We start from the raw sequence: 22,736 nt of genomic DNA, 5'->3' as shown, positions 1-22,736 counted from the left end.
ACAGTCTTATGGAGTTTTCTTTTCAGTGATTTCTACCAAATAAGGTTTTTTACATGATAAAGCTGGCTGTGAAAACATTAAAATATATTGGTAACAACAGCAACAAAAAATAATAAAATAAAATGTATTGATAACTTTAAGCAGCATGCTGGCTGTGTGTATCAAGAAACTTTTCCAAATGAAACATCATTATATAATTATATCCACCTGTTTCAAAAGTAATGCCACTAGCACTGTTTGGGACAAAATCCCACAAAGGCCTAATTACTGCATAATGATGTAGTAGTGCAGATAGACCTGGAGTTTCACCATAGTAACTGTTACTAGTAAGTAACAGGCTTTTCCACACACACAAAAAATCCTTTGTATAGATTTCATTTGATAAGATTTCTTTTCAAGTTTATAAGGATAACTTACCTATACTTTAGTCACCCTCCTTGACTAGTTAATCTTTTCTCCTAAAATGAAAACCTGCCCATTGGCATCCAGTCAATGCTGACTCATAGTAAATCTATAGGACAGAGTAGAATTTGCTCCATGAGGTTTCTGAGGTAGTAAATAGTTTTTTTTTTTTCCTGAGGTAGTAAGTCTTAATGGGAGCAGACAATCTCATCTTTCTCCTTAGGAGCAACTGGTGGGTTTGAACCACCTATTTTGTGGTTAGCAACCACGGTACCACCAGGGCTGATTCTGAGAAAGACATTTCTTTATGAGTTTGAAGGTAGTTATCTCAAATAATATAAAATTGAAATTTTCTAGAAGTAGTCGTTTCTTATTTATATACTTCTCCCCCCCCCCCAAGTTATGACATTCATGGGAAAAGATGATGGGTTATGGTCAAGATATTTCACATTTCTTTTGCAGTAAACAGATCTTGAAAAAATATTAAGTGTCTTTAAAGCACTTTCATGTACTACTGCATTGTAAATATCCTTTGGGTTAAAATACAAACAGTTTAAATCCGTTTTCTACTTTAAATCATACAGGTGCACTACTCTTCCCTTACTGATAACGTTTAGGTTGCAAAGTCCAAGTAAGAATTGGCATTATGAAAAAATAGAAAATGGCCACATCACTTCACCTCCATACTTGTACTGTGGCTGTCCTACTAGGTCTCTGCTGAGGTCCTCTGACTGACAATGCCACCCCATTCCCACATAGTGTCAGGAGTCCTCAGTCCCCCCTGCTGTCCAGATGGGAACATTGTCCATCATTCAAAGCCAAGTTGACCCAATTTCCACCCTCCTTTCATCCCTCTCCTGCCCTCACCCTATTTTCAGGATAAGTAACCTTGGCTTGTCTCTTCATCAACCCCATAATTCTCATAGTGCTTTTGTTGGGAACTAGAGCCTCCCTTTTGGCAGGCTGGAGAACCTAGGTGCAATCAGGGCGAGGAAGGTAAGCTGCCTACAAAGCCCACTGAAAGGCTCCTTGCTGTAGCAACCTCAGACTTTCATTGAGTGGCTCTGCCTACTCCCCACTTGTCAATATCTCATTGAGAAATGACGAACTATAGCTCCCTGCCCTGGAAGGGGTATGAAGGAATTGCGACAGGCTGCAGCAGTACTAGTCAACTAATGTGAGGTGACATGAGGCCCTAATTAACCTATTTCAGGAACTTTTATAATCACAACCCAGTCTATTCCTGGTGCCCCACAGACCTCAGAACTTAAGGCAGACCCCAGGGTCCTGCTTTTCCCCCAGCCCATAGATAGTCCACCTTCAGAACACTGGCTGCTGATGCCCTGACCTCAACCATCGGTGGGTCCTTGGGAACTTCCAAGTGTCCTGTCTTCAGAGTGACTCAGACTATGATCGTGATGCCCCTTCCTCCCAGGTGGTGAAATTTTAAGCAATATGAGCTTGCTAGGAACGTGTACACTGAGTTCGTTATCAGGGGCCTCAGTGATGTTCTTTTAGTGTTTGTTATTGCCAGACATAGGCCCCTAAAACATAGACTAATTAGCTACTGGATCTTTTGTTATTACCTAACTTCAAAATGTCAGAAGACGAGGCAATAGATAAGTGAGGGATAAATTATTAATCATTTACTAGTCCATGTTTAGCTTGTAACACTCTTCCCCCATGTACACTCAAGTGGACAGGATTTATCTATGAGATATTTAAGGGTCCAAATAAGAAGATAGATGAGATTTTTATCAGTTCACTAATAATGGAAAGTACTTGGTGGCCCTGTAGAATAAACAACCTTAAATGTTGTTCAAGTAAAATATCTCAGGGGGACTGTGGTATGATGTTAACTTTTGTTCTTATAACCAATTTTTATTTTATATTGCTTCTGAAAAAAATGTAAAACCGATATGGGGGTTAGACACATGCACCCTGAGAGATTACATGTTAATGTTAATGTAATAAGAATAATGGAATGCTGTAGACCAGTGGTTCTCACCCTGTGGGGGTCGATTGACCCTTTCACAGGGATCGCCTGACTCATAACGGTAGCAAAATTACAGTTGTGAAATACCAACGAAAATAATTTTATGAGTGGTGGGGTCACCACCACATGAGGAGCTCTATTAAAGACATTAGGAAGGTTGAGAACCACTGCTATAGACTTTCTTCTTTTATGAAAGTTGCATTTCTATATACAGAATTCCTTACTGGAATCCTTTTTTTTTTTTTAATTTTTTAAAAAATTTTAACAATTTATTGGGGCTGATACAATTCTTTTCACAGTTCATACATATACATACATCAATTGTATAAAGCACATCTGTACAGTCTTTGCCCTAATCATTTTTTCTCTTTTCTTCTTTTACATTTTATTAGGGACTCAAACAACTCTTACCACAATCCATACATATACATACATCAATTGTATAAAGCACATCCATACATTCCCTGCCCCAACCATTCTCAAGGCATTTGCTCTCCACTTAAGCCCCTTGCATCAGGTCCTCTTTCCCCCCCCCTCCCCATTCCCCCCTCCCTCATATGCCCTTGGTAATTTATACATCGTTATTTTGTCATATCTTGCCCTATCCGGAGTCTCCCTTCCCCCCTTCTCTGCTGTCCCTCTCCCAGGGAAGAGGTCACATGTAGATCCTTGTAATCAGTTCCCCCTTTCCAACCCACTCACCCTCCACTCTCCCAGCATCGTCCCTCACACCCTTGGTCCTGAAGGTATCATCCACCCTGGATTCCCTGTACCTCCAACCCTCATATGTACCAGTGTACAGCCTCTGTCCTATCCAGCCCTGCAAGGTAGAATTCGGATCATGGTTGTTGGGGGGAGGAAGCATCCAGGATCTGGGGGAAAGCTGTGTTCTTCATCGATACTACCTCACCCCCTAATTAACCCATCTCCTCTCCTAAACCCCTCTATGAGGGGATCTCCATTGGCCGACACTTGGGCCTTGGGTCTCCACTCTGCACTTCCCCCTTCATTTAATATGATATATATACACATATATACACATACATATATACATATACACATATATACACATACATACACACACTTATATCTTTTTTTTTTTTTTTGGCATGATGCCTTATACCTGGTCCCTTGGGCACCTCGTGATCGCACTGGCCGGTGTGCTTCTTCCATGTGGGCTTATTTGCTTCTGAGCTAGATGGCCGCTTGTTCACCTTCAAGCCTTTAAGACCCCAGACACTATCTCTTTTGATAGCCGGGCAGCATCAGCTTTCTTCACCACATTTGCTTATGCACCCATTTGTCTGTCTTCAGCGATCCTCTCATGGAGGTGTGCAGTCAATGATATGATTTTTTGTTCTTTGATGCCTGGTAACTGATCCCTTTGGGACCACTCGATCACACAGGCTGGTGTGTTCTTCCATGTGGACTTTGTTGCTTCTGAGCTAGATGGCCGCTTGTTTATCTTCAAGCCTTTAAGACCCCAGTCACTATCTCTTTTGATAGCCGGGCACCATCAGCTTTCTTCACCACATTTACTTGTTCACCCACTTTGGCTCCAGCCGTTGTGTCGGGAGAGTGAGCATCATAGAGTTCCAATTTAATAAAAGAAGGTATTCATGCATTGAGGGAGTGTTTGAGTAGAGGCCCAAGGTCCTTCCGCCACCTTAATACTTAACCTATAAATATAGACACATAGATCTATTTCCCCATCCTCCTATATATATTTGCATGTACATGTCTTTGTCTAGACCTCCATGAATGCCTTTTTTTTTTTTTAACAATTTATTGGGGCTGATACAATTCTTTTCACAGTTCATACATATACATACATCGATTGTATAAAGCACATCTGTACAGTCTTTGCCCTAATCATTTTTTTCTCTTTTCTTCTTTTACATTTTATTAGGGACTCAAACAACTCTTACCACAATCCATACATATACATACATCAATTGTATAAAGCACATCCATACATTCCCTGCCCCAACCATTCTCAAGGCATTTGCTCTCCACTTAAGCCCCTTGCATCAGGTCCTCTTTTTTTTCCCCCCTCCCTCCCCATTCCCCCCTCCCTCATATGCCCTTGGTAATTTATACCTCGTTATTTTGTCATATCTTGCCCTATCCGGAGTCTCCCTTCCCCCCTTCTCTGCTGTCCCTCTCCCAGGGAAGAGGTCACATGTGGATCCTTGTAATCAGTTCCCCCTTTCCAACCCACTCACCCTCCACTCTCCCAGCATCGTCCCTCACACCCTTGGTCCTGAAGGTATCATCCACCCTGGATTCCCTGTACCTCCAACCCTCATATGTACCAGTGTACAGCCTCTGTCCTATCCAGCCCTGCAAGGTAGAATTCAGATCATGGTAGTTGGGGGGAGGAAGCATCCAGGATCTGGGGGAAAGCTGTGTTCTTCATCGATACTACCTCACCCCCTAATTAACCCATCTCCTCTCCTAAACCCCTCTATGAGGGGATCTCCATTGGCCGACACTTGGGGCCTTGGGTCTCCACTCTGCACTTCCCCCTTCATTTAATATGATATATATATACATATATACACATACATATATACATATACACATATATACACATACATACACACACTTATATCTTTTTTTTTTTTGGCATGATGCCTTATACCTGGTCCCTTGGGCACCTCGTGATCGCACTGGCCGGTGTGCTTCTTCCATGTGGGCTTATTTGCTTCTGAGCTAGATGGCCGCTTGTTCACCTTCAAGCCTTTAAGACCCCAGACACTATCTCTTTTGATAGCCGGGCACCATCAGCTTTCTTCACCACATTTGCTTATGCACCCATTTGTCTGTCTTCAGCGATCCTCTCATGGAGGTGTGCAGTCAATGATACGATTTTTTGTTCTTTGATGCCTGGTAACTGATCCCTTTGGGACCACTCGATCACACAGGCTGGTGTGTTCTTCCATGTGGACTTTGTTGCTTCTGAGCTAGATGGCCGCTTGTTTATCTTCAAGCCTTTAAGACCCCAGTCACTATCTCTTTTGATAGCCGGGCACCATCAGCTTTCTTCACCACATTTACTTGTTCACCCACTTTGGCTCCAGCCGTTGTGTTGGGAGAGTGAGCATCATAGAGTTCCAATTTAATAAAAGAAGGTATTCATGCATTGAGGGAGTGTTTGAGTAGAGGCCCAAGGTCCTTCCGCCACCTTAATACTTAACCTATAAATATAGACACATAGATCTATTTCCCCATCCTCCTATATATATTTGCATGTACATGTCTTTGTCTAGACCTCCATGAATGCCCTTTGACTCCTAGCTCTTTCCTCCATCTCCCTTGACCTTCCTCCTGCCCTACTACCATGCTTCATCGCCACCTGGGCTAGAGTATACCTCTTCTCTAAGCAACCTTACCCTTGATCATTTCCCACCAGGCCTGCCACTCCCCCTTCTCTACCATTTGGGGTCCCATGTTTTTCCCTTGTCCCTGGGTTTGTTAACAACACTTCCTTACCCCCCCTACCCCCCCACCCCAAGTCCCCCCGGAACTGTCAGTCCCGTTGTTTTTCATCCAGATAGTTCATTGGAATCCTTTTTTATGCCCGTTTCCAGAACATTGTGTTAATGTACTGAGATTGACATCTCAAACTGACTTTTCAAGCTAACTTGGTCAGTTTTGAACCTTTTTGTTATATTAGCCAGAAAAACAAACCAAAAGACACCCCACCCCACCCCCCAAAAAAACTCCACCAAACTTACTCCCATCTAGTGAATTTTGACTCATAGCAACCCTACAGACAAGGTAGACCTGCCTTTGTAGGTGTCTGAGACTGTAATTCTTGATTGTAGTAGATTGCCTTGTCTTTCTCCCATGCATGAATAAAGTACTTTTTGAGTACCCACACATAACAAATTGAATTACTGTATAACTGTTTTCCAAGTAGGTTTATGTTCTCTGAAGTGTAGCACTCTACTGATTTATTTTGTGCATGTGTATATCTATGTACGTATATTGACTTTCCTTTATATTGCAGTTAGGTGACATTTTGTTTCATGACATTGTGATTCATTTTATACTGAAGTTAATAAATCATGTGTTGGGTGTTTTGTTTTTCTGGAGTGGAGACAGTCTTCATGGTAAAAGGGGAAGAACTACCTAATCTCTGAAATGAAAATTTCCATTGTAATTCTAGCCCAATTACATATGTTGTATGATAGTTTTCAAACAACTGTTAAAAGTTTTAATGTCATAGTCTTTTCTTTGTTATGTTTAATGCTTGGCCCCAGATTTAATTTTGACTGGTCCTAAGAAGGTGGAGCACTTAAAATCAAACTGGTATCTTAATATGGGAAATGTGAATTACTTCAAACAGGAATCTTTAGAATGTTTTTACATACACAGGGAAGCTACAGTTGTACAAATGTATCATGTTACATATTGGTTAAAGACTAGTTCTTACTCAGCTTAATTTCTCAAACTCCAAGAGTGCTTCCTCTGATCAGATTTTTTTCTGTTTTAGAAGCACTGACTTCCCATCTTGGTGGGAGAGAACCAATTTTTATTTCCTCATGTGATTTAGACCATGGTGATGGTAGGCACTTAACTTTTCTGAGCTTCTCAAATTAAAACGTCTCAACATAGATACACATCATAGGACATTGCTAGAGGATCTGTATGACACCTTTGAAAAATACTGTTGCTAGTTGCTTTCACTTCTGACTCCCGGTGACCCTATGCAATAAATAATTAAAAGAACGTCAGTTACTATCAATGTTTCATCTGTTCCCTTCCTTGAAGAGAGGAGAAAAAAAGGATACTTTACTGTGAGGTAGTAATCTGAAATGATTTCTCTCAGACGTCTCACTCCAACCTGTTTCTTTTAATGTAATTTTGTACATATATTTGTTAGCCTTTTACTATTGTTGATAACATGCTGGACATTGTCTTTGGAATCTTAAGAAATTTCTTGTAATAATTCAAGATAATATCTGACCTGTGCTGGACTATTAATGTAAAAAGTAGTTTATTTTTTATGTCTCGGTGAAATAGTTGAATTACAAAATCACATTTTGTTTACTTTGGATTCAGAAGAACACGATGTAATAAGGTTGATCTCATGTATTTGGAATGATTTTACCTAAATGTTTAAGCTGTGTATTGGAATTTTCAGCTACTCCCTGTAACTGGGAGAATTCTCTGAACATAAATCTTATATTGTAGCCAAAGGTACTTATATTTTATTAAATGGTTATATATATTTTTGTTCTCCTTTAAGTCTACATCTCCAAGAGGTTATGTAAAGGATAATTCTAAAGAAAACTTTTTTATGTGTTATCTATCTTGAACATGAAAAGCCTTCAAAAGTTCATGGGAAAGAGTTTTAAATTCTGTTTTCCAGGAACTTTTTTAAGTCCCCTTGTAGGGTTCTAATGTCAGGGGAAAACTTGATCGAGGAGGGTGGGGGTGTTTTTTTTTTTGGGGGGGGGGTGTTTTTAATACATGTGATCATACCGGCTGCCATACTAATGCCATGATTTTCTTTAAGCTATAAAGCCACCTTCAATTCAGTAAACAGTCTCATAAAATTTTATATTGCTTATATATTTATGTCAAAACCCCTTAACCATTTTGTTACTATTTGGCTGGATTTCCCAACGCTTTTTACTAATGCTTTGGGAAGTCTTTTTAACAATTGCTATCAACAGGATTATTTGTAGTGGTTGGATTCTCATCATAGTTTGATTTTTGTTTGTGTTTTCTTTTGTTTGTTTTTAAACACTTTTAGCCCTGACTTGAAAAACAGTCCAGTTGATGAGAGTGAGGTGCAAACAGAAGCTGGTAGTCCCTCTGTTAAACCTAGTGAGGTTGAAGAAGAATCTACCCCCAACTTTGAAACAGAACCTTCTGTTCAAGGGGAAGAACCTTGTGAGGATAAACTTGGAAAGGCCCTGTGTGAGTCTGACTTTATTGAAGCCATGGAAGTTGAGTCTCCCGGAGAGGAACTCAAAGTGGAAATTCCCCTGGTAGTATCCACTCCAGGCAGTATTGAATTATTTCCCAAAAATGTAGAAGAGACTGCTTTAAATCAGCAGGTGTATGCCACTGACTTTGAGAACGAAGAGGCAGATATTGATAACCCTGAAGCAGAACTATCATCATCTGACAGTGCATTTGTAGAAGAAAGAAACATCAAAGGAATTCTTGAAGAATCTCCATCTGAGGCAGAAGACTTCTTTTCTGGAATTCCAGAGTGTGTGGTAGAAGCTGTAGCTGAGGTGGACCAACATGCAACTGTTTCTGAAACTGTGCCGCCTGCTTGTGCTGCGTCCTTGGTACCCGGCATTTCTACTGGGGATGACAAGGCAGTGGGCAACAGGGGAGTTTCTGGGAAAAGTATTGGTGAAAAGGAAGAGAATGGCTCCAATACTAAAGACACTCCTGTTGTAGCGACAGGGAAGATAGAAAAGGATGACCCCAGGGTGCTTGCAGACAAGCTGGAAAAGATTGTGTCCGTCATGAAACAAAAGCCTGCGGAGAACATTGTCGCCAAGGCAAACCCGCATAGAGGAGGGAGTCAGCCCAGCAAGGCTGAGGAAGCCAGCACCGCACCAAGCGTGTCTAGCAGTAAGTCGGCCGCCAAGGCCACTACTGTCTCTGCCAAGGCAAAAGCTACAGCTTCAAAATCTGAACATCAGAAGAGTTTGCTAAGATCTGTCTTCAGAGATCAAGTAAATGCTGAAAAGAAACTTGCAGCCAAGGAATCTGATTTACTGAAACCTACAAGTGCTGGGTCATACTTGGCAGAAAGCAGCAGCAGTAAATCCAAACTCACACCAAGTGGTGTTAGCAGAGGAGGAAGTGGAAGGATATCAGCCCTTCAAGGCAAGGATTCTAAACTGGATCACAGGGAGATAACAAAACAGTCTCAGGAAACAGAGGCTAGAACCGCCGTCATGAAACGGGATGACAGCAGCACCAAGGTGAGGCGGGTAGAAAGACTGGCTCAGTTGTCGTTGAAGTGATTCGTTCTGCTGCTTAAATGAGTCAGACATGTACTCTTAGTTCACCCTTCATCTCCTCACTCCACCACCCCTGCCCAGCCACCCCGTTCTCTTTCCTAATGATTCCATTTCCTTAAGCTAGTAGACATTTTAGAACGTTAAGCTCAAGTTCATAATTTATTATCAGGTTTGAAAAGTTCAAATAATTTTGAACAAAATTTGGTCAGAAATCAAGCTTTGTGGTTTAAAAATGCCCGTAATGAATGTCCTAATGTGATTTAGTAGTCTGCTTCTTTTCTTATTTAAGTTGAATTTTCCTTGCACTGATTACCCAGTTTAGGCATGTGTCCATTGTCAAGAGAGGGAAATAAATAAAATGGAGTTTAGCTTTATCTATTAGAGAATATGCCTATACTGTTCAGTTCTATATACTTGTTAATTATCTGCTACATTGCATGTGATTAAATATTATTTGCTGTTTGAATTTGGTGGATTTGATTTAAGGATATTAATAACAGGCTGTAATTTCTATTGTTTTTTTCCCCTTCCTTATTTAATATTTTAGACTGTGGTTGGGCAAAGCACTAAGAATTCTAAAAGCACCACTGGTAGAAGTTCCAAATCTAAAGAGGTAAGAAACTATTCACTGACCATTCTTTTCCGTCCCTTCAGAGCAGAATTCATGTCTTACAATTTGTGCCTCTCTTATTTAGAGACCATGCACATGCTCGAGAGCACAATAGGGATAAGAAGGAGCTATTCTATTTTTGACCCTACCAATAATTCATGTTCTATAGATTAAATAACTAAGTATGTTCTTGGTAAAAACTTACAAAAAAGTTAAAAGCAGGAGTAGAAGATAAAGTTGACAAATAACCACCAATCTTCCTTGACAGAAATAGGTTATAAATGTAAAATAAAGTCATATGTAAGGGACAATGGCATATGACGTGTAGTTAATAAAGTGGTCTTTTGGGCCTGGCTCTAAATTAACCCAATTAGATTGGCTTTGGGTAGCATAGTGGTTTCTCATTGGGGTGTGGGTTGCAGGAATAGCAATTTTAAACCCCCGAACAACTCTGCTCAGGAGAAAGAGGGGGCTTTCTATTCATAGAGAGGTACAGTCTCGGAAACCCTCAGGGTGGTTCTGCCTTGTCCTCTGGGGTCGCTGGAGTCAGTATGGACCTCTTTTTTTTTTTTTGTCTTTTCTTTAAGTAGACTTTAAGACTTAGGCATTCTTGCAAACAAACTTAGTATATTTGTTACATATTTTAAGTTTCAGCAATTTATAATACTTTGTCTCACCCACCCCACATTATTTCACTTTATTACTTGTCCTTGCTGTGGGATGAATTTGAGTATTTCTTTGGTGCAGAGAATACTAGTGGCTTCAGAAACAGAAGTTGTTTTTTAAAAAAAAGGGTTAGTTCAATTGACCTAATAAATTGAGAGAGTAACTGCTTTTAGACTTTCCCCAGAAAATTACTAGGTAAGTATTCTAACGTGTGGCAGACGTGCTGAGAATTTTATTTTCATTACTGTTAGCACCAACTATTTTTCAAGTTGTTGTTTTTCCAATAGTACATACTGCCATCAAGTTACTTCTGACTCAGAATGACTCCTGCCGGATAGAGTAGAGTTGCCCCTGTAGCTTGCCAAGGCTGTAAGTCTCTACGGGAGCAGAAAGCCTGATTCTCTGTTGAGAACCACCAACCTTTGTGGTTAGCAGCCCAACACACAATTCACTAAATTATCGGGGCTACTTTACAAGCAAAGTTAAATATCAAGTTTTAGTTATAATTTTTCCATACAACTTTACTTTCTTAGCAATGAAATTTTATTTCTTAAAAGTATATTTAGATAAATAGATATGAATTGCTAATTGTAAGAATGTAGTTAGCTGTTTACATTGTATTAACAGTTTAACAAATGCCTTTTGTAAGTTTGTTCATCGTATTTCAGAATTCATACATCATTTAGGGAATAGTTGCAACCTCCACTTTATAGAAATTAAAGAAAGGTGGATTTAGATTAAAATTGCTAGAATTTTACCTGGAGTTACTGTAGCTACATTTTATGACTAAAACAAATTCTCCTGTGAGTTTTTTATGTATTAATAATTTTATTGCGGGCTCATACAACTCATCACATTCTGTACATACATCAATTATATAACGCACATTTGTACATTCAGTACCCTCATCATTCTCAAAACATTTGGTCTCCACGTAAGGCCCCGGCATCACTTCCTGATTTTTTCCCCTCCCTCCCCGCTCCCCTCTCCCCTCTCCTTCATGAACCCTTGATAATTTATAAATTATTATTTTGTCATATCTTATCCTGTTCAACGTCTCCCTTCACCTACTTTTCTGTTGTCTGTTATATGTAGATCGCTGTAATCAGTTCCCCCTTTCTACTCCACCCTCCCAGTATTGCCACTCTCACCACTGGTCTTGAAGGGATCATCTGTCCTGGATTTCCTGTTTCCAGTTCCTATCTGTACCAGTGTACATCTTCTGTTCTAAGTAACTAAATCCAGCCAGATTTCTAAGGTAGAATTGGAGTCATGATAGTGGGGGTAGGGGGGGGAGGAAGCATTTAGGAACTGAAGGAAAGTTGTATGTTTCATCATTACTATACTGCACCCTGACTGGCTCATCTCCTCCCCATGACCCTTCTGTAAGGGGATGTCCAGTTGCCTACAGATGGGCTTTGGGTCCCCACTCTGCCCTCCCATTCATTCACAGTGATAAGATTTTTTGTTCTTTGATGCCTGATACCTCCTGATCACACAGGCTGGTGTACTTCTTCCATGTGGGCTCTGTTGCTTCTGAGCTAGATGGCCGCTTGGTTACCTTCAAGTCTTTAAGACCCCAGGCACTATTTCTTTTGATAGCCAGCCTCCATCAGCTTTCTTCACCACATTTGCTTATTCACCTGCTTTGTCTTCAGCGATCGTGTCGGGAAGGTGAGCATCCTGGAATGCCAGTTTAATAGAACAACGTATTCTTGCACTGAGAAAGTACGAGTGGAGGTCCAATGTCCATCTGCTAGCTACCTTAATACTAAACCTATAAATATATGCACATAAATCTATTTTCCCATCATATAAATATATTTACATATGTACATGCCTTTATTTAGACGTCTATACATGCCTTTTGCCTCCTAGCTCTTTCCTCTATTTCCTTTGACTTTTCCTCTTGTCCCACTATCATGCTCGGCCTTCAATTTGGGTTTCAGTAATTTCTCTTGGTTATATTACCCTTGATCACGCCATACCAGGCCTCCTACACCCTCCTCACCACCGATTTGGATCACTTGTTGTTCCCTTGTCCCTGGGTTTGTTGACACCACTTCCTTTCCCCTCACATCCCCTTCTCACTTACCCCCCGGAATTGTCAGTCCCGGCCAGCCTATCTTATTTAGACAGACCTGGAGTCTTATTTTTTAATGCTAATTTCAACCTTCAGGAAATATCTTTGAGCTGCAGTTCTGACTAATGGCATTGAATGTTTATTTCCTGAGACTATTTGGAACCTAGTCAGTAAGCAGTAATTTTTTAAAAATCATTTTATTGGGTGTAGTTCTTAACATTATGCTTTTTAAATTCTCAACAGGAACCATTATTTCCATTTAATTTGGATGAATTTGTAACTGTGGATGAGGTTGTAGAAGAAGTGAATCTTTCTCAAGCCAAGGAGAATCCACCAAAAGGAAAAAGGAAAGATGCTCTCAAAAATAGCCCTCCCTCTGAGCCGAACTTGAAGAAGAAGAAGGGTGAAAATTCTGCCCCTCATGTCGTGGAGGGAGAGTTGTCTTTTGTAACATTGGATGAAATTGGGGAGGAGGAAGATGCAGCTGCACATCTAGCACAGGCTCTGGTGACTGTAGATGAAGTCATTGATGAAGAAGAACTAAATTTGGACGAAATGGTGAAAGATTCTAATACACTTCTTACATTAGATGAGTTAATTGATCAAGATGATTGTATTTCCCACAGTGAACCCAAAGATGTTACTGTCCTATCCATGGCTGAAGAACAAGACCTTCTCAAACAGGAGCGCTTAGTAACTGTGGATGAAATCGGAGAAGTAGAAGAAATGCCATTAAATGAGTCAGCAGACATAAATTTTGATCCTTTAACTACTAAAGGCAGTGAAGGAAATACTGTAAAGGATTCTCTTGGCTTCATTTCTTCCCAGATGCCCGAGGACCCTTCTACTTTAGTTACTGTAGATGAAATCCAAGATGAAAATAATGATCTGCATTTAGTGACTTTGGATGAAGTAACTGAAGAAGATGAAGACGCTTTGGCAGATTTTAATAACCTTAAAGAAGAACTTAATTTTGTTACAGTTGATGAAGTTGGAGAAGAAGAAGATAGGGAAAATGATTTAAAAGTTGAGCTAGCACAACAACAAAACGATCATCCCACAGGTAACAAGGAGGATAGGGAAAAGGGAGCCGTGGACACACAGACAACAAACCTTCTCTTGTCCGAAGTAGGGCAAGTAGATGAGAATGTTAAGGAAGAAGATCTGAAAGCCATGATTGAAAGCCATTTTGCTGGTAGGTATTTGCCATCAGTAGTTTTTCTGCTTTATGGGGGGAAATGTTTCAAAGAGAATTAAAATATAGGTTGGCATTACGAATAATTTATCCTGTGGATATAAGAAGCCAACCAAATAAACATTTGTAGCCAGTGATAAAATAAATACAAGATTAAAGTAATCTGCATTTAAATGAGTATTTTCTAAAAGAATGCGTTAAAAGTTTCACACATTTCTTAGTTACAGAGCAGAGCTTGTCCCAAATTATTGTACCTCTTTGGAGAAAAGCTAAAACCTGAAAGGTAGAGTGTCCAGCTTAGAACTGAAATGAGGATAGCGAGGAAGGTAACTGGGGAAATGAAAGGACCCTGGGTTTGGACCTTTTTCTTTTTTAATGGAATTCTATATTAGTAATAGGCTTCATTCCCAAGTTGGGGTATCAGTTTGTAAGAGTAAGATTGAAATACTGTTACCATAGCAATAAATTAGATTTTCTCTTTTAAGCTAAAACGCCAACCAAAAGAGTTAGAATTGGGAAATCACCACCATCAGAAAAGACTGATGAAGCAGAACCAGCAAAAGAAGAAGAGGCCTTCAAGATTAGTGAAGGTAAAGCAGCAGGATTGATGGGCGTGGGGGAGGGGGGGGAACGCGAGTAAAACAGCACTAGATGGTGGTTGAAGTTCCAAAGATCGACCACCTAAGAAGAAAAATGAAGAATAAATAGTGGGGAGAAGGCAGCCTTATAATGATTAGATCTGTATAAAGATTTTTATCAGATTTTAATTTGGAGAATGGGATACCAATAATAGAATTTGAAAATTTTGTGAAAAAGTTACTCCAACCATATTGCAACATCAAGTAGAAATGGATGCTCCACAGTGGCATACTAGTGAATTCAATGAGATGTTTTCTGACAGTGAAAGTATGTTGCAACAAATAGGAAACAGTATCTAGTAAGAAATATATTCTTGTCTCAACAAATACCATTTTCTATTACATTTAGAATAAAATGCTAAAAATTGCTAGGGGAAAATCACAGTTCTGGATCTCAAGTTGTTGATGGACTTAGGAGAGGTAAAGCAAAAAACTATTAATAGGAGTTAAACAGCACTAAAATAGGAAACCTTATTTTTTAATAAAAAACTACCAGCCATAATTCAGTCTAAGAAATGTATTGATTCCCATCTCAGCCAGGCCCTCCACAAGTGTACCACAGTCTTTTACAAAGCACTCCCCACTTTTTTCTCCCATTTCTTTTCTCAACTATACTAAGTTTTCACTCCTTTCCTCACTGACTAACCTTGCTTTTATTTTTGTTTACCATAGCATGGAGCCAATCTCTACTGTCTACCAACTTGTATTTTCTCTGTATTGGTTCCTTGCATGTGAACTATGGTCTTGTTTTTCCCATTATGGAAATGAACGTCCTTGGCACTGGAATCTTCAAAGCTCTCATCTTTTTCCTTCCATTAAGAGCAATCTGAAATTTTTAAAAAAAAATTTTAACCTTCTTTATCTCCCATTCAACTATGAATACTTTCCAGCTAACTTCTCTATCACTTTCTTGTAATTGACCCTGATAAAATTAATACTTTTTTCTACTCTTAGTATCATTTGTTATGATTAATCATGCCCTCTTTTTCAAATGTCTTTGCCAAATACTTACTCCTTCCTTTTCTGTTCATATTACCAAGCCAGAGTTAGTGGTTAGTAATCCAACCTAACATGATCTCATGAGACCTGTGGGGATTTCTGTTTGATAGAACAATTCCATCTACAAGCTGGCGGGGAGCTACCATATTTTGACCAACTAATAGAAGAGATTGTTTTCATTTACTGCTTATATAATCATTTGTTTCTGTTAGTGGGCAATATCGAGAACAGAACCCAGCTCATGGAAAGTTTATTCTTTCACAATGTTCAACCTAAATTATTCATTTTAATTTATTTTAATTATTAAAATTAGTCTTATAAGAAACCATACCTTTGGAGTTGCAGAGCCAAATATTTTTTGATTAACATTGCTTTGGTTAGGAATAAAATATTGAAGGGAAGGAACTGGAGACAAGGAGCCTGGGCTTTTTTAATTGCCTGCTTAAGACTTGATAAGATGATGATTTCAAAGTTCTAACTATTCGCCCAGATTTGGTAAAGTCTAACTTAGGTAAGAGATCCCTGAATTCAGAAAAGTCCCGAGTTCTAGTCTAGTTGTGACCTTCAACAAATCTGTTAATTTCCTCTCAGTTTTATTTTCCACGTTTTTAAGCTAATAGAGGTAATACTAATTTGGCTATCTCTGCATGCCATTTGCCTGTTAAATCCCACTGTCCCCTCTGCCTGAACACCTTGCATATTACTTGTAATTACTAATTAATTTACATTAATAATCATAGTTGACTCTTAAATAGTATAAAGTGTTAGAGGTGCTGGCCTCTCCACAAATTCGCTAAGAACCCAGAATTACAACGGGCAAGCACAGGCCCACTTATACACAGAATATCTCTTTCTCTGTTGGGTATGGCTTAAAATGCGGTGTGAACCTTATCTCCACAGGAGCGTGCTTTAGTAACACTTCAGCTCACTGGAAAAGCAACCAGGTGGGGAAATTCACATATAAGTAGGCTTCCTTAGTTCAAATCCTTGTTGCTCAAGGGTCTACTATATATAAAACTTGACCCTATATGGTTCCTCCTTAAATTCTTTCTGAAATAGTGTGTTGAATAAAATGTAGTGTTCACCCTTTTCTCCGAAATTCATTTGATAAAAGCTGAGCAGATTTCCCTTCCTCATCTGTCCTTCATCTTACAGGGTTTGGGAAACTATTATGCAAAGAACGGGCAAGTTAAATTAACCAAGGAAAGTTTTTATAGATGAGTTTTAAGTTTACCTTTTAAGGCAGGATGTCTTATCTGATACTAGCTTAATAAAGTCTCTAAATCTATTTGGAATAACTTTTGCGGGGGAATAACTATGATTACTGTAGTTGACGAAGACTCGGAATTAGATGACTCTGAACCAGAGCATAAACGCCAGAAGATTGAGGACCCTTCTTTAAGCCCATCAGAGGAACCTGAAGTCCCAGCAGGTAAAATACAAATGACATTGTTTCTTATCCTTTGAAATAACAGTTGGAAAAAAAAAAGAAATAACAGTTGAGCACCCCAGTCAGGGTTTCGTTGCACCTAACTTAACCTTGCTTAGATGATTTTTTACGTATAGGGTGGAAATTAGTTTTACTAATTGGCGGCACCCTGGCAAGACTTTTTATCACTCTCTTGAAGCCTGAGGTGTCTCCTCTTTGATTCTGGTTCCCCACCACCATTACCCACACCTTCGGTTCTTGTGAACAATTGGTTAAAAGTGCTGGCTAGGCAGATACTCCAGTTAAGCAGAACCATACTGCCTGCTAGGTTGAGGGAACACAATACCATCTTCTGTGTTTAACTAGACTTCTTTAAACATGCCATTCCCCCTTTATTTCTCAAAGATGCAATATCAGATTCTTAGCCACGGCGCTGGGATTCTGATCTGTCAAGCAGTTCTCAGTTACCTAAAGATTCTCCATGGACATCTGTTCAACTTTTAGAATGCCAGCGCCATTGGCATTCTGGGAGATGCCAGACTTTCTTTTATGAAAGAAAACACAGGCCTTGGTGTTTCTATTAAAGTTTACTTTTTCTTGATCCCTAGATGTATGTAGCACTATATACACAGTGCTTACACAGAGGTCTATGTCCTGCTTGGTATGTGCGGCATACTTGGATTTAGATCAGTTAATTAGCACAGCTGTAGATGAATTTTCTTCCTTTCACTTCCCTTATTTTTTCTGTCCTCTAGATTTGGACTTTCTTGTGCCCAAGGCCGGATTCTTCTGTCCAATTTGTTCCCTGTTCTATGCAGGTGAACAGGCGATGATAAATCACTGCAAGAGTACACGTCATAAGCAAAATACAGAGGTAAGGAGTTTCCTATTCTCAGCTCCTCAAAATCCTCCAGTGATGTTATTTTCTTAAATTGAAGTACTTATCTACCAAAAATGTACATTCTTTCCCTTTGGGAGAACATTTGAAGGTTTATGTAAGTTTGTTCCTCTAAAGTCCAGGTTCTTCTATTTCTCCATTAATATTAACATTTAGTTTCCCTCTGTTTTTTGAGTAATATTTGCCTGAATAGATGCCCCAGCTCAGTTCGTTTCAGATGAGCCACTATTAAAAGTGTGGGGCACTGCATACTCTGCAACTCACTTACACAGCCAGCTTTATGGTACTTTATTTTACTCTTAACTTGGTGTAGTGTGTCATTTCTCCATGCAGAATCTCTCGTATTGCATATAGGGTGGGTAGTGTGTGTAAAGGGCCGACACATCTGATTCTTGTTCTCTAGCCTCACTTCACTGTTTTTCATACACAAAAGGCCCTTTGTGTCTCTGTACATTGATGTTGCTGCACCTTTGCCTCCTCCCAGTCTCCTTGCATCGTTGGCTGTTCCTCATCTTTTAGGTCTCCCCGACCAGCCCCTAGAAAAGGCTTTGCCTCACTGAATTCTGCATGCTCTTCTACACAGTCCCCCAAGCAAGTCAGCTTCATTCTGTTAGCCTTGTTATCACTGCCCTCACAGACTTTATTTCTTACTACTGTTTCTTTCCCCACAAGAATGTAAACTCCATGAGCTAAAATCGATAAGGTGTACCCATCGATCCTGTTGACCATGAATTCCCCAGACCAAGCATAACAGTGGTGCTTCATAAATATTGAATGACTGATGAAGGAAGGGAAAGAATGGTTAATATGAGGCACGGTATTTTAAATTGTTCTTTTACGTGTAACTTCAATGAAACGCATTAAAAACAACCTCTAATACATATTTTGTATTGTAAATTGCTTTTAACAGAAGTTCATGGCCAAGCAGAAAAAGGAAAAAGACCAGAGTGAGGCTGAAGAAAGAAGCTCTAGGTGATTAGGGGGGAAGAAAAAAATTCATTAGAATTCATTTAGGGTCCAGTTGATTTGTGTATTTTGTTATCACTTAATTTGTAACTTTTGTTTCAGAGGCAAATATTCACGTTGTACAAATTTCTGATTGCCCTTGATATAGAGAGACTGATGGGGGAAAGTATGATGGGTTTGAGTTTTGTATCAGATCATCAGGCATGGATAAATACCTTTTAGAAGTGTTAAAATAAATGTTCCTACTGTATATTTAAAGTATTGTCTTCTGGTTGTGATTGATTTATTAAAGACTTGCTTGCCAATGATTGTAGACAAGGTTCTTCCCTAAACACTGTGGCTTTGAATGTGTGGAAATCTTCATGTTTCTAGAATTAACATGACTGTGACATTGAGTGTCAACGGTTTCTTAAACCTCCCAATTTTCTGGATAAACCCTAATTATGTAATATTTGGTTCAGGTAGGTTTGAGTAAAATTTGCTTGGTTTTTTAATATGATCGTTTTTTTCTTCTTCTGCTTTTGTTAACATCAACTGCTTCTGACAAGACTCACTTAAGTAGTACCTAACAAGTCTTTTAGTATCAGCTTGGAACTACAAAGCAGTTTTTACTTCCTGTGGACCCCAGGGTTTCCTTTTAAGCTATTTGAATTATTTAATATGTTTGTAAGAACTGGTAAAGCTGCCTCTTCTCCTTCCTCCTCCCCCCCCATTCCCTCCCAAAATCAGTAGATCGGTAGTAGGTACTAGATACTTCCCTATAATGTAAGTTACTAGTTTTAACCCATGCTCCAAACTGGATTTTTAAAAATAAGTATCTCTTATTCTTTCTTGATGAGCACACAATAAGAGAAAGAAGATGATTGTAGATACATTTTTAAGAAAACTGTTTTTTAGATTGCATATTCCTGTTGCAGCACAAGAGTTACAAGGCAGATGCAAGAAGTGGAGTGACAGCAAAAGACAGCAACTTTGTCTTGCTTACTAGTCTAACTGCGCACTCAGAGGAACCAACCCTGATGGGTAGGTTGTATGTTGGGCTACTAACCACAAAATTAACTGTTCAAAACTACCAAATGCTTTGGGAGAAAGATGAGGCTTTCTAATCCTATAGAGGTTTACAGGCCTGGAAACCTACAGGGGCAGTGCCCTGCCCTTTAGGGTCGCTATAAGTCTGAATTGATTGAATGGCAATGGCAGTAAGCAGCACACTCCACCCAGACTTAGCCATAGCCTGAGCAGAAGGACAGCCCAGTCCAGAGAAGTGGGGTATGGCTGGGTAGAGGGAGTGGCTTGTATTTAGTTAGATGCTGCTGTAGTTAAAACCATGTGAATTAATGAGTTAATAGGAGTGATAAGAGCTTTTAAAGGGCTGGAGAATAAGGTGTCAACAAGTTAGAGAAATGCAACTACTGTGAGCAAGTAGAAACCCTTAAACTAATTTTCGGATGCTCTTCAACAGACAGAATTTATAACCTTTAATAACTTCTGAATCTACCTTAGAATTTGTATTTAAGAATTTAACTATGAAACTCATCTCCTTTAATTATCTGGGCAAAGGATATTTTCTCTAATTGCAATTATAAGAATAAAAGGATCCTACTAAAGCATACAAGTAGTTAATAAGGCTTTTTTTTTTATGTTTCATCCTAATAATAGCTGTTGATAGTTACATATAAAAACCAACCTCACGGCCATTGAGTTAATTCACCATCAAAGGATGCGACCCTTATCACATATATATTACATATAGCAAATAATGCTTCTCTCTGCTTATTTTTACATTTAAGACAGAGACTTTTTACCTTGGGTTATAAGTACAAATGATTTTGTTTTTTTGTTCCTGTTGTGTGTTTTGCATATAATCTTAAAAATGTTCCACTTTAAAAAAAGTCCTTTTTTTGTTTTTTTTAAGAAAACCTGTATCTCCTTTCTCCACTTCATGAACAGATGTCAGTACATAGCACCTTCTGCTTATTAGTTGGTATAAGGATATGATGTGGATTGTAGCTTACATTAATTCTCTAAGCATAGTATTTAGCTCTCCAGAATATTCCTGTGAAATCCTTTTTTTTTTAATGAATAACCCCAAACTAACAGAGAAAGCCTTCCCCTGCACCTGATACCCTGAATTCCAACTGCTATGCACCTGTGAGATACTAATTTTTTTTATGGAGGCCAAAGTCAAGTTTTTAAAACATTTTAATTTGTAGAAAAATTTAGCATATCTTTTTCACACATAGATAAAATAGGATTATTAAGCTTCATCTAATATCTGGTTTCACCAGTTTGCTACTCAAGGCTGGGAATGTGTGGAGAGAGACGTGTGTGTGTGTGCACGTGTGCGCATTCCTGCCTTCTGATATATCCTTTGACCCATATAAAATGTATTTATCTCTAAAAGATTAGAATTCCTTTTAACCTACCCATCATCATCATAAATGTTACTTATTTAAATCAAAACTCAGTTCAAATGAAGAATATTGACATTGATTTTACACCACCAAAGTAAACCGATAAAATGGGAGTGTGGGCCATATGTGGGTATGTACGTGTGTGTGTATGTGTGTACACGTGTACAGGTAAGTACAGTGTATGTACACCAATAAAAGTTTATGTATGTACACATATATAGAGAGCACATGGTTACAGATATTCCTCAGATATAACCTAGCACCTTGTGAGAGCAGTTTTCTGGGTTTTAAGGACTTTAGTCTTGTGGGAAACTCAGTGGTGTAATATAGTTTCCAAAGTTCATGTTGTGCATCCTAGTGAGTTTAGTAGTATGTGGGGTCTTAGAAGCTTGCAAGCAACCATCAAAAAGATTGGTTTGTATTCATCAGGAGCAAAAGGGTATAAGAAGGACACGGTTTCAGAGCAGAAACTACCGTCTGCAAAGTGTATGGCTTCTATAAGCCAGAAGAACTAGATGATGGTACCTGGCTACCACTGTCGACTGTTCTGGTAAGGCCACAATAGACGGACTCTGACAGAGCAGGGAAAAATGCTCACTAGAACTTAACGTCTTAAAAACATCCAAATTTATTTGGCCAATTGAAGGTAGAGGACTACCTGAGACTATCTGAGATACTCAGAACTTTTAGTTCATTGGAGAAAGTTTGGCCTACTTATAAGGTCTATGAAATCAGCAATATTCGGTAACATCACACACCACCAGAGAAGTAGTTCTGGCTATCATATTAGGGGTGAGTTCATTAAATGACCACTATGACCCACAGGGATGTTATCCGAATGGCCCTTGACTGGAAAAAAGTTTCCTCACCTCTGCTTTCGCTAATATTAACCCCCTCAAGTCTTCTTTTAGCCAAATAATGAAAGGGCACACAAAATGGTCACTCCCCAGGAGTACAGGGCTTCCCATTAACATCTACATGAGACCAGGAGGTTAACAATGAAAAGTGAAGATAACTGAAGTACTGGAAATGGGATAACCAGAATGCAACAAAAGAATGTTGACATTGTAGAAAATGTAATTAATTTCACCAACAATTTGTATAGAAGTTGTCAAATGGGAACCAACTTGTATAGTTTTACCATAATAAATATATATATATTTAAGTTTGGAGCTTTAATTGTGTCAAATGATTTTTGTTTTGCTCTACATTGTTTGAATCAGTATCTAAAGGCCCATACATTACAACTGATATACACGTTTCAAAATTATGCTTAAAGATTTCCCCTCTTGCAATTCATTTGATGAAGAATCCAGATCTTTTGTTCTGCAAAACAGTGATCCTTGAAATGTTAGCTTTGGGCTTCCCCTCCTGTGCCTGATGGAAACACCATGGCTGCGGCTGCTCAGTTCTCCCTAACAGTTAGTTGTAACACCGTC

The 22,736-nt window shown here is 39.1% G+C and overlaps 1 protein-coding gene across 7 annotated transcripts in view; it reads left to right on the top strand.

The window, feature by feature from the left end:
- The window catches only part of ZNF638 (zinc finger protein 638), a 138,125-nt gene extending 115,663 nt beyond the window's left edge, over positions 1–22,462 (top strand). For all 7 annotated transcript variants that reach the window (XM_075556986.1, XM_075556987.1, XM_075556985.1 and 4 more), the window contains 7 exons: positions 8,166–9,360; positions 9,947–10,012; positions 13,002–13,953; positions 14,439–14,543; positions 16,921–17,022; positions 17,775–17,893; positions 18,828–22,462. In XM_075556986.1, coding sequence (XP_075413101.1) covers positions 8,166–9,360; positions 9,947–10,012; positions 13,002–13,953; positions 14,439–14,543; positions 16,921–17,022; positions 17,775–17,893; positions 18,828–18,893 — 2,605 coding nt within the window. In that variant the 3' untranslated portion in view covers positions 18,894–22,462. The remainder of the gene's footprint in view (positions 1–8,165; positions 9,361–9,946; positions 10,013–13,001; positions 13,954–14,438; positions 14,544–16,920; positions 17,023–17,774; positions 17,894–18,827) is intronic.
- Positions 22,463–22,736: the final 274 nt, after the last annotated feature.

Source organism: Tenrec ecaudatus, chromosome 8 (genome assembly GCF_050624435.1).
Source record: "Tenrec ecaudatus isolate mTenEca1 chromosome 8, mTenEca1.hap1, whole genome shotgun sequence".
Lineage (NCBI taxonomy): Eukaryota > Metazoa > Chordata > Mammalia > Afrosoricida > Tenrecidae > Tenrec > Tenrec ecaudatus.
This window is presented reverse-complemented; position numbering and strand designations above follow the sequence as displayed.